Source organism: Cygnus atratus, chromosome 10 (assembly GCF_013377495.2).
Source record: "Cygnus atratus isolate AKBS03 ecotype Queensland, Australia chromosome 10, CAtr_DNAZoo_HiC_assembly, whole genome shotgun sequence".
Lineage (NCBI taxonomy): Eukaryota > Metazoa > Chordata > Aves > Anseriformes > Anatidae > Cygnus > Cygnus atratus.
Window position 1 is genome coordinate 20,927,321 of NC_066371.1, and position 14,482 is coordinate 20,941,802.

At 40.8% G+C, this 14,482-nt stretch overlaps 1 protein-coding gene across 1 annotated transcript in view; it reads left to right on the forward strand.

Moving 5' to 3' along the window:
* The first annotated feature begins 12,828 nt into the window (after positions 1–12,828).
* CACNA2D3 (calcium voltage-gated channel auxiliary subunit alpha2delta 3) overlaps positions 12,829–14,482 on the forward strand; it is a 455,579-nt gene continuing 453,925 nt past the window's right edge. The window contains exons 1-2 of the mRNA XM_035558456.2: positions 12,829–12,947; positions 13,563–13,644. Coding sequence (XP_035414349.1) covers positions 12,829–12,947; positions 13,563–13,644 — 201 coding nt within the window. The remainder of the gene's footprint in view (positions 12,948–13,562; positions 13,645–14,482) is intronic.

A 14,482-nucleotide genomic window follows, 5' to 3' on the forward strand; every position in this document is an offset into this window, starting at 1 on the left:
TTGCTTTTGGGTAATATGTGTAATAGAACTAACAGCATGTGTGAGTCGAGACCTCCACAGCTACAGTTCGCTTTGCTTTGGCCTGGAACATGAGCTTGCCTTCTGAGCATGCCTCTCCTGCCCAGCTGCATGGCTCACTGTGAGTGGACTCTGCCTCGGTGCTGTGAGATGCTGTGACAGCAGTTACACAGTGTTGTTGCAGGGACTGTGAGGAGAAAAACTCACTGGCAAGCTGAGAGATGGTACTTGTGTAGAGGCCTACTGCACCCACACAGGTGCAGTGTGAAGGTTATGCCATCTTAAGTCACAGAAGAAAATTGGTGCTAAATGATGGGTTTTATCACTGAGAAATAGAATTAAGAAATGTTACAAAAGTTCAAAACCTACGCTTTAAACATAGATCTTGCTTTTCAGTCTAATGGTGGCTTGACCTTCCCCTGTGTCTGTCGTATTTTTTAGTTGTATCCAAACATGCAAGTGCAGTCTCAGTCCAACAAGTAAACCAAAGGGGTTTCATGCGAGTCTCCCTACATGTGTTTTTAAGATGAGGAGAGAGACTCAATGAGGGGTTACAGAGGAACCGGTATCTGATCTTCATGTACTCCTTAATGAATGATGTTTGAATTCTGAATTGCCTTTTGGGAGCCCAAGGTAAAGATGTGCATATCTAACTCAGATAATGCTCAGATGCCTATGATACATAAGAGAACTCCTTCTAATCCAGAACTAAAGGTTCACCTTGTTGGCAGACTTTGCATGTAATTTGAATATTGTGCATATGCTAACAAAACGCCAAACTTTACTTAGCCTGTGAACTTTTGAACTGATTAAAAGCAGAATTTTTCCACTGTCAAGTTTTCATTAAATTTTAAAATACATAGGTAGGTCTGTGGTGTCAGCAAATAAAGAATTTCTCTGAGCAGGGTTCAGAGTCTGGGCTTGAGGATCTGAATTATTGGATCACTGCTCCAGCTGTCGTGGTGGTACTTTTTATATAGCATTGTACCTATTAGCTAGCAGCCGAGGGCTTCTACAGTGGAGGCATATTTACAGTGCATGCATAATCTTCACAGTTGATGACTGTTTTCACAGCCTTTCTAATAGAATAGGTTTCCCTGCCCACAACAAACAACTTGCAAGCTCACTGCATCTCTCTTCCTAACCTCTTGCTGAGCCTTGGCAGTCTGGCACCATGGCAGATTCTGCAGCTGTTTTATTTAATGACCTGGAAATGGCATTATACGGGTACAGACTGAGTGTTAACCCGTGATTGATGTGTTATTTCACTAGGTAACTTACTATGTGCGTGTATTAGTGCAGAACAGATTTGTTTCACTGCACACAATAGGTTCATTCTTCACTAGATAAATATAATGTGAGTAATTGCGGTTCATTATGTAAATACCTCCATATGAGACTTTTATGGAGTAGTAATGGATTTTGCAGAATATTTTCTCCTACAAAGGATATGATTCCATTGTTTTTAAAGCAACGTAACAGTGTCCATCAGGAGGAGGGCTTCCAAGCTTGCAACTTACAACACTTGGTGTGACTCGATTTGAACTGGGGAGAATAGTTCTGACTGTTCAAACATCCCACCACCTGCTATTTGGGGGTGGCAAAGGGAAAGGGAGGAGGACAGTACTTTTATCATAAGCTTCCCAGTTTTGCTCTAAGTGCAGCGGTTCAGTAGAGGGGGGGAAAAAAAAAAAAAAAAAAACACAAAAACTTAGGCACCAAAAGGAGATGATGTTTTTAAATTTTGGAAATGCTGATTTGTCAGTGGTGATGTGTAGGAATACAAAATGAAGGTCTGCTTGGTGTGATTAAAGACTATTTTTTGTTTTTCTCAAGCATGTAGAAACAAAGTGAACAAGAGTGGAATTAAAAGAAAAACATTGCTGTAAACAAAGGGAAAGAGAAAGGATGGTTAAGAATGTGATGGAGAAGAGCAGAAGTTAAGGTTCTAAAGACACAGCTACTTGTGGCAGTACCAGAGAATATCTCCAACATAAGAAGTTTCTTCCTAAATCCTAAACTTTGAAGGGTTTTCTTCAATTATTTCACTTCCTGTCTCTGTGTGTTAGTACCAGTACAGAGATAATATATTTTGTTGCAACAACAGAAGTGCTGTTTTGGAAAATTAGTAGGTGTTTTGTTGGTGAAGGATCATTGAGAATGAAATATTTGAGGCCAAGAAGAATAGTCCTGTCAATGTAGGATTTAAAAACAAAATAAATGAAAAGCTATCTTAGAGTATGCTTTTAACTCCTATCTATTCATACTTAACTGCAGATTTGTGACTAAATTTTGCTTGCTGGTATGGGGAAAAAAAAAAAGTGAAAACCTAATCAGCCAAATAAAGAAAACAAACAAAATCACACACGCACAAAACACCAGCCCTTACCTGGCTGCACTTCCACCTCAGATTGCAGTGTTTCCATAAAACTTTTCTTGCTTTCATAACGTGGTAGCACGCCCCTTGATTATCGGCACTAGAAACTAAATGTGTGAAAATTTACTTTGGCATTACTGTTGGATTCCACTATTTTTCAAATAGGAAATTGTTTTTGCTCCTTACGCTGTCTGGAAACACCAAGATGCACAAAGAATGCTGCAGTTGGTCAGCTCTCTGAAAGGAGAGGTCACACACGTTTGCAGAAATGGATCTTTCTGTTGTGTACGGGAGAAATCCAGCCAACACTATCATGTATTTGGAGAACCCTAACAGGCTTCCCATCTACTAGTGTTTCTAGAATATAGAGAACAGAAGCCTTTCTGTTTTGCTATAGCTAAGTTCCTTGCCTATTGAACAAAAAATCTGTAATGAGAAAAATAGTTTAAACTGACTTAGAAAAAACAGCTCAAGTCTATAATTGAAAGAAAGGAAAAGCCAAATAACACAGCTGCTTTATGTAATGGCTAGCCTGTCTTCAAACAACTCGGCTGTGAAATGATGCAAGCCTTGAGATTATTACTTGTCCCCATTGGCAATTTGTATTCTTGAAGAGTGTGTGTGCATGCACTACTGTATTCAGTCTCGGTGGGGGTGGCAGGATGCTGGGTGGTGCTTGTACCAATTGTGGTAAATAAGGTCAGTTAGGACACTTTTTTTTCTAGATAAATCCCTCGTTGCTTCATCTACAGTTTTTAAAAATGTAAAACTGTGGTTCTCTTGGTAATTCAGTGAAGGCAAAATGCCCAGAAAGATGACACATGTTGTCTTCAGCTACTGCAGTTCCCTGGTCTTACACTTTTGAAGCTGTAGCTGCTGCTTTAAGAAATGCTGCTTGAAGTGTCTGCTGTTGTGGAGTGCTGCTTTTCTCTGACAACAGAGCCATGTTAGCAGATGTTCCCCAGGATAGTATGAAAGAGATGATCAGCTTTGTTAAAGGGTTGTCTTGACTGTATGCATCAGTAGGTTAAAGGCTGGACATGTGCTGATTATACCTGGAATAACTTCCAGCGTTGTCTCAGGAAACAAGTAGTAGCCTTTTGTTTGCCTGGATTTGAAGATCTTGTCTCTTCAGAGCTCTGCAGCTTCTCAGCAGTGGTGGCTACTTTTCTTTGCCTATGGTTAATTAGCTTACTTAACCAACAGAGGTGACAGTAGATCCACTAGCTTTGTGACAAGTGTAATACCATAGATTTTCCAGTTGTGCCTTTATTGATGTGAATAGCTTGGCCTAAAGGATCCAGAAAAAGTATTTAGTTGCAACTTGATCCCTCCTCAGTCTTCTTCAATCTCAGTTGTGTGTGTGTGTGTGCATGTGTACGGTTGTCTCTTTTTTTCTTAAAACTTTGATTTGCTTGCTTAGCAGAGTGAGGGCAACAATAGTAATGCCAGCCATTACCTGCTGTCATGTGAGGGGAGCACAGTTTGAATGGGGGAAGCTGTCTTAGGAGTCCCTTCATCAAGACTGAGTTGTTTAGTGCCATTCTGTCACTTGTAGGCAATGAATTGCCAACCTTGTGCCATGGTGCAGCATCCTGATGAAATGTATCAGCAAGAATTCTGACTTTTAATATTCAAGTATGATATAAATTTGTATGTAACATGGATGTCTGTGCTTTTTAATCTCCTCCTAGGATTTCTTCTTCTGAACCGAGGAAGCAGTAAGTCAAATCACTACAGTGATTACAAAAGTATCTATTATATGAAAGCATTGAAGTATGTGTATCAGTTAACATATTACATGAAAATATGTAGGTGTAGTGTCTCAGAAATGCAGCTATATTCTATTATCCGAGTACTACCACAAAGCTGTTAACAAACAGGAACTCCTATTGAAGTCTTGCAGTGATAATTATTCTTTTCCTTTAAAAATAAACTGAATTCAGATCTTAAATAGCATGAAAGAAAGTAGGGAGTTTCCTGGAACAGCTGCTTGGGAGGAGAGTTTTAAACAGTAAGTAGATGACACCTTGGGTGGAGGTTTCCTGGTGAGAAATAAAACCAAAGTGAATTAGCAATGCGCTGAGTGGGTCAGTGGTCTCAATCAGTAGCGGATGATAATAGGTACTGAGCTGGCGGCTTTGGCGCTTGATTACTAGGCAAGCATCACATGTGCATAGTGCATCTGATATGGATGGCTCTGCATGAATTTCTGACACCCCCCATTCTGGAGGCTGGGTAGCTGCTGTAGGATGGATTTGTGACCACAGGCCGTGATTTCAGTGCTTTCTGTTCTCCAGCAGTAAGACTGGGCAGCAGTCTGTATAAGCTGGAAGGTAACGTAGGATGACATGGCTTTTGCTACATCTATAGAGGAGGCTGCAAGTATTGAATCTAGGCATGAAAGGAGTCAGAAAACTGTTCAGGGAATTTTGGATGCTTTTGTGAGGAAAAAGGGGAATACTATTCTGTTACTTGGCAATAGAGAAAACTGAGAACTCAAAATAGAGACTGACAGCAGTGGGTTTGTAGAGGAATAAAATGGTGGTGGTGGGGAGGGGGGAATAAACATATTGGAGGAAAAATAGGGAGTCTTCCTTCTTAGGGGTCAAACTGTGTACCAGACTGCATAATGTTCAGGAGAAGCTCTTTGAGCTTTATCTCTTAAGCTTTCCTGTGAAACACTGACAAGATGTTGTTTCACTTTCTTCTAGCAGCCTTCAGATCTAATTCCAAAAATACAGTTTTGGAGAGAGTTAAGCCCATCTTCCATGAATATGGGGAGGTTATTTCTAGTGATGTCTGGAAGGTGGAAGGCCTGGTAACTGCACTTTTTTTATGCCTTTTTTTTTGAGGGTGAAGTCCTTGATAAATGGCATACACTACTGATTAACAAAATATCACCTTAACCAAAGGGTGGTGTCACTGGTCTTTTGTAGTTAATTATAAAGCATAACCACTTTGATCAAATGTATCAAATCCTTTATATTTATTTTAATCCCCAAGTTTATAACAAATTAAAGATGAAGAATAAGTGTTTTCCTGACGAGGGTGGGAAAAAAGCAACTCAGAGCACTGAGGTGGGCTATTGCTTGTAAAGTTTAGAAAAGTTTGGCTCAGGACTTTGTTTCTTGTATATTTGCTATTGCCTACCTAGTATCGGTTGCTTTTGAGTAGAATCATAGTGTAAAATGGCATTTGTTCCTTGTGCAGTCATAGGAAGGATGGCTATATTATGGCCTGAAGTTGTTAGTTTTGTTGTTTAAAATAGAGAGAGACATTAAAAAGTAATGAATGTGGCCTGAGTGTCTTTCTTAGTGTCTTTCTTAGGCAGTGTTAGTGACATGATGTATTAACGGCCTGTGAAATAGAAATGCATGCTCTGGCAAATGTTTTTCCTTATTAGTATATTTATGGCCATTAGTTTTGCTTTTACTTTACATCTTTTAAACATACACCTGCTTTAATTCATTTTTAAACTAACCTACTGCTTTTAGCAAATGAAGCCTGAGCATCCCAGGGTATGTGGTGTCAAGCGAGATTATTAACAGAAGTAGAACTGGACCACTTAGACACAAGTCAATTTGAAACCCCAGTGTGAGAGACAATCCTGTAGGTTTTTCTGTGATAGGGTGGTGTTCTTTGTGGTGCCAGAGGCATTCATTATGCTCAACTCCAGCACTTCCACTGATTCTGGGTGTTGGAGGAGTATTGTCCTAATACAAGATCTGTTTCATCAGCTTATAGGGAGCAAGATTTCAACTAACGCTTGCTAGAACAAGCAGCTTGTGTTAGTGGGGAAAGGAAAAAGCCATCCTAAATTTGGTTCTTACCCAGAGTAACAGTAACCACTGAAGAAGGGAAGCTTGATTCACATAAAGCAGTAAGTCTTAAATAGGCTTTACCAGGTTGCTGTTGTGACCTTAGTACAACTAATGAATTACCTAACCTCTTTTATTCAAGGTTAAATAAATTAATTTTAAACTTCAAATAGTTAAATATATTTGCCATTTCCCAGTATTATTTTAGTCTAATTGGAACTTGTTTGCCTTTTGATAATCCTTGGTGGTCTTACTCTGCGACTGTGATCAGGTATTTAAGACTTGCTCTTCAGGATTTTTTGTATGTTGATGGATTTCTTTTTTTTTTTTTTTTTTTTTGTAACAAGCCAATGGAATTAATTATCATATGCTTGTTTTATATGCATGCTATTTCCAATAGTATTTTAAGAGAAGTTTGATTTTCAGGATCAATGTTTGTGATAAATAAACAAGACTCACCAGAATGACAGAGCAGAAATATATCACAAGTTCACCTAGAATTACACAAAACTCATTTTCATTAACATCTCACAACAGGCAACTGTTGACTAAACTGCCAGTTCCTTGATCTGATATTCAAGACTTCAGAAAAGTTGTATTTCCACCTCAAAATTCATGATTGTGATGCAGGAATTAACCAGTGACAGAGTTATAGGCCTCTGAAGTGTCTAATGGCTCTACATAATTACTTGACATAACGCTGTCGTGTGGATCAAAAGCCATACTGCTTTCAACTTCATAGTAAAGGCAGTATTTTGAAAATGTTAGTCTAAAGTTTATGGGTTGCATTCATTTGTATGGTTGGAAACTTAACCTCCCTGAAGATGTGACAGGTCAACAGATGAGACTTCAGCAATCAATGCAAAAGAAGCTCTCCCTGAGAGTCTCCTCAGTACTACTTCCTTTTGGTTCTGGGCAGGTTTCTAACGAGTCATCTCCACACTTAAATACGTCATTTTTTGGCATCCAGTGTCTGTGTCCCTACTACTGCAAAGATCTCAAGTAAGAGCAATGCTTTTCCTTACCTTTTGAAGTCTGGGTTTTGGGTTTAAAGTCAATCCTGGGGACCCTTGTCCGAGGAATTTGCAAGGTTTAGATGAACTTTGACATACCATTGTAGATGTGACTAGGGGCTTCATTCTAGTGTATAGACAGTAGTAATTAGCACTCAAATATGTTGTGGCCTTTAGACTTCATTTCTATTGGCAGAGGAAAAAATGCTCGTTTTGTTTGTTTCCATATGTTAGAGCCCTCAATTATAGTTTATCATTTTTAGGTCCTTTCTTCAGTCTTGAAGTATTTTGAATGCATTGAAAGCATTAACGTTTACAACCTGGCACTAGCCTTGGGAGTAAAAAGGTAATTTATTTGCTTAGTGAGGAGTTCATTTCCTAGCTTGACGCTCAAAAGAAACCAAATGTAGACTTTGTCTTAATAGTAGAAAATTCAAAATAAACAAAGCTTATGTAAAATGGCATGAACAGACTAGAGCTACAGTGGACTGCTGAAATTGGATTTGGTTAGCTATAAACATCATTAGCTTAAAGCATTCTAGCTTACCATGCAGTGTGAGCTCTCATAGGCTGGGATGTGATAATGCTTTGCTCTTTTACATTTTAACTCCTTGTGGAGATGCTGAAGCCAGCTGAACATAGGCTTTGTAGAAGCTAAATTAGCCATGCATTCCCTGAGGGTTTATGGCAAACTGTGAGGTTTATTTGGTGTCGAAGTGTGCTGAAGATAACATGGCAGTAGCCTAAAATGCTACATATTAATTTTATGTATTAGGATTTTTCAAGTCTGCATTTATTCTCATGTAACAGATTGTATCTGTAAACATAGGTTGCATATATCATTAATATTCTTGTGAACTGAAATATTGGACCTAAACAGTATATGCAAACCAGATGATGACACAGCAAACTTGCTCACAAAATACTGATGTGGCTTAGAAATCTTGTAGCATTTTTATTTTCACAAGTTGCTAGCTCATGTGCATTATGTGGAATTGTGATAATTTAATCCAGTGAGTAATGTTACTTGACCTCAATCTTTGTTGTAAGTGGCTTGGAAATGGTATGGGAATGTCTCCTTATTGACTAATAAAACACTTAGATTTATACACATGGGACCTTCATAAAATTCAAAGAATACGTGTACATATGTTAAGTCTCTACAGAATAGGTCTAATGCAGCCTCCTACTCTCTGATGTACAGCTCACTTGAAACAAGGAAACTCGTGTTCTCACTGCGTGCAAACACTATTTGATGAATCCTTCTACCATTGGGTTGTTTCTAAATAAATCCTGAGCATTCAGATTTTGCCTTTTATCTGACAATCTCGAAGTGCTTTGTGAAGCTGAAATGTCATTTGTTATTCCTCTACCTCTGTCTTCATTTTCCATGTGTGTCTACATAAAACATACTTAGAGAAATAAGGGAAAAGTGGCATGCAGGTTAAAGGCTGGAAAATTTTTCAGTATAGGACATATAGCTCCCTCATACAATTAACTTAATATTTCACTTCCTCCTTTTTTTCCCCCCTGTACTTCCCACTTCCTATGTTCAAAGGGTCATCATTTTGGAAAAACATTTCAAAGATGATGTATGTGTGGGGGGGACATCATCTCTTAGTCCAAACAAAAAAGGCCCTGTGGGGAACACAGTTGAAGATTTAAAGCTTTGTGCTTAGAACCACTGAGTAATACAATACAAAGCAATTAATAACACCACAATGTGTAGTGTAGCTAAGACTTATCTATTTTTGCAGTATCTGAATTTTCTGATATGTGGAATATAGCTAAACTGACATATTCCCTCCTCCCCACCTTTATTAATAAACTTTTTGTGGAAGTCACTTGCATCTTCAGCAGGGCTTTTAGCACTTTAGCCTTCTGCATTTATTTTTCTCTTTAGATTAAACAATTGTAGATAAGAAGCATCAGAAAAAAAATACAATAAACATTTGTGTTAATTATATCGTTTCCTCCTACTCTTCTCCCGTGCACCATATGTTCTCCCCTCTCTTAAGTCTCTCCATTAATTTTTTTTTTATTAGGACTTGATACGTGTCTAATCAAAGACCTCAAAGTACACCGGTGCGAATACGACCCTATTCACGCACCCTTCTATCAGTTTAAATATATCTGTAGGAAGACAGAGGAAAACAATGGGAATTGTCAGGTGAAGTTACTCTGTGTCTATCTGCCGGACTTTCCCTTCATCTGTTTCCTGCCTCAGCCTTTGTGTTAAATCTCATGTTACCCTTTGCACTTGACCTGTCTTTCCCTCCTTTTTTTCAGTCCCTTGATTGTTTTTTTGAATGTGGTTCACTGTAAAAGCTCTGGAGATTCGTCAGCTTTCTGACCATGCCTGTGACTTTCTATTGCAACACTTTATTGTTAATTCATGGGTCCGAATTTTTCTGCTTTCATGGAGAAAGTGGATTCTTTCATTTTCTGAGGTAATAATATGTGCCATTATACTTGATCATCAGACAGAGCAGGTGATTAGATGAGATATTTTGTATTTTAAAAACAGGGGCTGGGGGAGGATCCAAGTTAGTACACTTGTACGAGGGGCTCTGCTTCTGAGGCTGCTGCCATGTAAATAACTTTCCTGCACTTAGTGCTGAGATGCCACTACAGTTTTAGGAGCATCACTTCTCTGATCAGTTATCTATATGCACGTTTTTCTAGTGGGACCAGCATTTAACAGCTGAATCTGGAAGAATCTTGATCTATAAAAGTGTAAGTGCGTGATAGAAATGCTACATTACTTTCAAAATCTAACTTCATTATTTTGCTTCTCTGAAACTTAGTTTTTTTCTGACTTTGTTCCAGAACATCACAAGGCTGTGCATTAATAATGATGTACACTCCCACCTCCCCATTATAAAGGATTCAAACCTTTTGGCCAAACTTAATGCTTTACTATTTATTTTCCTTGGTCCTCATGCAAGCCCACTTTAGGGAAAGTTTCTCCATCCACCTCATGAGGACAATGTGGTGGTGGTGGAAACTGTAACATTGGTTTTGGACCTGGTGCCTTGCCTGCAGTGATCTCTGTTCCAGGCATAGCCAGTGGTAGTCGGGCCAGGACATGATGCCAGCCCTCTTCTCTTGTGACGGGAAACTTGCCACTTCTAGAGGCTTATACGTGCATGTGTGTTAAACCACTGCTACAGCACAGTCAGTGAGTGGAAAGCCCTATTGAAAAGAGCTAAATAACTGCATGAACTTATTGGTGTGTGTTAATGCAAGATGCAGAGAGTGCGCTACAGTTTAAGGCATGCAGATGCCTGTTAATGCCAAAGGTGGTTGCTGGTCTTGTGCTAGGAGTATCAATATTTTTTTTTCTGAGACTAACGATAGTAGAAATAAGATTTTTATACTAAATGAATGTAACTGACCAGTTATATATGAAAAAGGTACAAAATGTGAATCTGGTATGATAGTGAGTGTCTAATAGTCAAGGCTGGACAACTGACTGTCATCTTTTCATAGTAATTAGTGGTGGTTTTAATGTATGTTAAATTTCTTGGGCTATTGAACATAGAGACATTGTATGTGCCTTCAGAAAGTTTCCAGGGCTTCTGATAATTCCTTGAAGAATGAAGCTAGCTGTTACTTGTCATCAGTGAACTGTGTGCTGACTTAATTGAGACAGGTGAAGATCTGCGTTAATGTAAAAACTAAGCTTGAGTCCCACAAGTTAGTATTACAATTCTCTATCCTGATGTGATTTTGAAAATGTTTTTTTTAAAAGCTTAAAAAAAAAAAAAAACACGATTAGTGAGGCAGTCCACCTCAGTTCCTATTTCCTTCCGAGTTCTGAAAGTAGTAGTGTTTATGTAATATGTTCAAAGGAGCATGTAATTCATTATATATGGTTAGTCAGCCATGTGCATTTTTACATTTCTGCCTGTAGGTAGGCTGAACACCTGGTGACATGGCAGCGTATTTAAAACACTGTTTTAGAAAATCCACAGTAACAGCACGGTTTTGAGCAGTTAAATAATACACAAAACAGCACCAGCATCCCTTCTCACAAATTCCTTCATTGCCTTCAAATGAAGGCAGTGGTATGGGCAGGAATATATATTGGCTATCCCTGGGTGATGGCTGGTGTGTGATGAGAGGTGCGGTGCGTTATGCCACTCTTGTTCTATACAGTTTACCTAAGCCGGTCTTCCTGACTTTAAACTTCCAGCTGTATTTGAGGAAGCAGAAAGCTTTCATCAGCCAGGTGTTAATCGGAGATTTTTGGTATCTTAAAGCAACCTGTTTGGTGCTCTTAGAAATGGTAATGTGGGGGGAAAAAGGAAAAACAAGTATTGCATATCTAGCTTCAAGACAGCAACTGTTAAACAAGTACAGTACACAAAGGCAGGGTGCATGTTCTGGGGGTTTTAATTCTAGCCCGAGAGGGAAGAAACAAGCCCCCCAGAGCGGCCGCGGAGCTGCACTGTGTGATGCAAGGATGACTCAGCCCGGGCTCAGCTCATCCCCAGGTCTTGCCACGCTTATTTCCATTAAAGTTCAACCGCTATTTTTAAGTCTGTGCCTTTGGTGGAGAAGGTGAGAAGGGAGCAGAGGGCGAGAAACAAAAGCAAAAGGAGGGAGGGAGGGAAGGCTCCCAATCGCACCAACAACCCAAATACCTGAACCAATCCCTCCGGCTCCCCACGCTGCCCTCGCCGTGGTGGAGCTCGGAAGCCGCTCTTCCCTCCGGCAAGTGGCTCCGGCGAGCGCAGATCGCTCCCCCGTTCCTAGGCTCCCGCCGCTTAGCCCGCACCGATTCGCTTCTGCTGCATTTCTTTCTCTTCCTTCGCCGAGCCGCGGCTCGCCCCCAGCCCTGGGCGAGCGGGGAGGGAGCCGGGGCCGGGTTCCGGGACGCCGGGGCCGGGCTCGGCGGGGCCGCCTCGGGCTCCGCAGCCCCCCCCCCCCGGCGATGTGCAGCGCTCCGTCCCGGAGGGGCCGGCTCCCGGCAGCATCCTCGGTCCGCTGCCGCCGTGCGGAGGCACCCTCCCGCCGGGGCGGCTCCTCCCGTGCCTGCCTCTGCCTCGGCGCCATCCCGTTAAAAGGCTGCTGCTCCCGCACCGCCGGCCCAATGTCTGGGCTCGCTCCAGCCGGGCTGGAGGCTGCGGGCTGCCGGCGAGGGGGAGGAGACCTCTAGGCAGCCTGCCCTGCCGCCAAGTGAGCGGGACCCGCGAGAAGACAGCCGCCCCCGGCTGGAATCGAGAGGCTGCTCGCTTGCTGCTGAGGGCACTTTGGAGCAGTAGCAGGTCGCTGAAGTAACTCCGGCACGCTGCTGACTGCGGAGTTGTAAAGAACTACGTGCAAGTGGCTGCAGTAGTGCTGGAGAACGCTTTGCTGTTACCGGGGACACAATAGTTTTCAAGTCATTAGAGCTTCGCTTCTGGTCCTCTCCTTCCATTACACAGACAGAGTCATTCTTGGAAGGGATGAGGATGGAGCTGTGATTTCTTCCAGTGGCGCTCTGGTGGAGTGGGCAAGGGTGGGGAAAGAGGCTTTAGAAGCAAAACCCCACAGCTGCTACGTTCAGATTCACTTGAATTTCCCCACATTTTTTCAGGCGTAGGGAGACACAATGCTAGAGAACTTGAATCTTCTTCGGGCTTTTTGGGGTCTTTTCTTTATCTTCTGGACTGCTTTTAACACAGCCTTAGTGGATCTGGTTGGATCGGAGCAGCAGATCCCCTTGTCTGTGTAAGTCTTTTCGTGCTATTTCTCTCAGGACCGTGGTCAAGAATGAGAACTTGCCTGCTCAAGTTTCTATTTTATTTTTATATATTTATTGCAGGTATTTGACTGTTCAAGGCACCTTTGCTCCTCTGTCAGCTGTTTCTGAAATCATAGTCCTTAACATGTGTGGCAGTACTTAAATTTTATTCTAGTGCATGTGTTAGTGGAATACATGGCTGTGGAGTTTTACCTTAAACGCTTCTATTTAGCATAGTTGATATTAACTCATGCGAGAAGTTATCATTTGGAACTGTTCTGCTGTTCTACCTGCTCCTCTTCTTTCTGTGGGCATAGATTATATCGTGCAAAAGCATGTCTCTGTAAAAGTTGATTGTTTAATCTTTAAAAGTGCAGGTTAGGTGGTTCCATATCGCAGGCCTTACCTTGGCACAGCATCTGCCGTGTGCTTGTACTTGAACAGCTCTGCTAATCTTTTGCTGTGCCTAGGTTCCTTTGAGCTCTTTAATGCAAAATTGCTTGAATCCTTATGAGTGCCGCTGAAGCTGCTACAGTCTGTGTTGCTTGCTATGACATGTGTATTACATTTCTTCCTGTCTCGTTTTTTTTGTCCCCTCACAGTGTAAAGCTCTGGGCCTCAGCATTTGGTGGGGAGATCAAATCTATTGCAGCCAAGTACTCAGGTTCCCAGCTCCTGCAGAAGGTAAGGATCTCTTTGATTGTAATAAGGAAGGATTTTAAGGAGAAAATGGAGCCAGATTTAATTTTTTTCATAGGAAAGCAGAGCAGTGCATCCTTTGGTCCAAGATCTATTTTTGTATTGCATGCTAGTCCCTGATGACTCTTTGCATTGCACTGCACTATCTGGAGGCTCCTTGATTATACTGAGTTGTTTTTTGAGGGATGATTTTTTTTTTGTTATTATTAGAAAGTAAACTCCAACGTTTATTTCTTGAAGTCAAGGTTGAAGCCTAGATTGTGGGTATTTCGTCTAGTTGCTGCATTGTGGTGATGATGTTTTTGTGTAGGAACAGCTGCTCCTTATGAAAAATGGTAACTTCACTCAAGGAGCAGAACTAGGGCATATTTTATTATTTTCACCCTGTGCTGTATTTATGCAATTGTATTAGGAAAAGAAGGCTGCACTGTTGTTTGTCATCTCTACAGTTTTTACAATCTCATTATTCCCCAATCATCTCAACTCAGTGCTGGGATGTATTACATCATTACAGATAAAAGGAATGAATGTGGTTATCTTCTTGCTCAGCTGCACAGCTGGGTAATAAGCTAGTGAAGTATTGCAAAAACTTGAGAAATTGGTATAAGTCTGTGTAATTGGGGCAGGGGGGTAATGAGAAAGGGGATTTGAATATGAGGTAGATATTGGACTAGATACAGTCCTCAATTTAAATATGCAACCTATACTGAAGTTATGTGTTGTAGACAGTTTATTTTTATAGTAGGTGCTGGAAAAGGCATCATGAAAGACTAAAATATATTAAAAACTTTGACTGTGATTTTGCAGTGTTTAATACGTGATA